Below are 340 nucleotides of genomic sequence, written 5' to 3'. Positions count from 1 at the left end.
GCAGCGTGCAGGAACACGGGAGTAATGGGGGAATTTGTGCCATGTCACCGGAGCCTGGGAGCACCGGCGTGCCAGAGATGCCCAGAAGCAGGAGCTACAGGCAACAGACGGCCGCTCCATAGGGGATCCGATTGGAAATGTGCCGGCTGCTCCACGACAGCCTGCTCCAGGCTGGATACCCAACCTTGGGAATGCCGGCGGCACCTGTCACGGTGACAGCAAGCTGAGAGGGGAAGAGGGAATGAGGAGGAGGAGGAAGCAGCGCACACATGAGCCTCACCGTCGCCTGCGCGGCTATCAGGGCGGCCAACATACTGCGGCCAGGAGGGCCGGGAGCACA

At 63.5% G+C, this 340-nt stretch overlaps 1 protein-coding gene across 1 annotated transcript in view; it reads right to left on the bottom strand.

Annotated features, from left to right (window-relative positions):
* Positions 1-340, bottom strand: part of RAVER1 (ribonucleoprotein, PTB-binding 1) — a gene marked incomplete at both ends in the record, with an annotated part of 3278 nt that overhangs the window by 1185 nt on the left and 1753 nt on the right. Inside the window, one exon of the mRNA XM_009695233.1 lies at positions 281-334. Coding sequence (XP_009693535.1) covers positions 281-334 — 54 coding nt within the window. The remainder of the gene's footprint in view (positions 1-280; positions 335-340) is intronic.

Source organism: Cariama cristata, unplaced genomic scaffold, assembly GCF_000690535.1.
Source record: "Cariama cristata isolate BGI_N322 unplaced genomic scaffold, ASM69053v1 scaffold22242, whole genome shotgun sequence".
NCBI lineage: Eukaryota > Metazoa > Chordata > Aves > Cariamiformes > Cariamidae > Cariama > Cariama cristata.
This window is presented reverse-complemented; position numbering and strand designations above follow the sequence as displayed.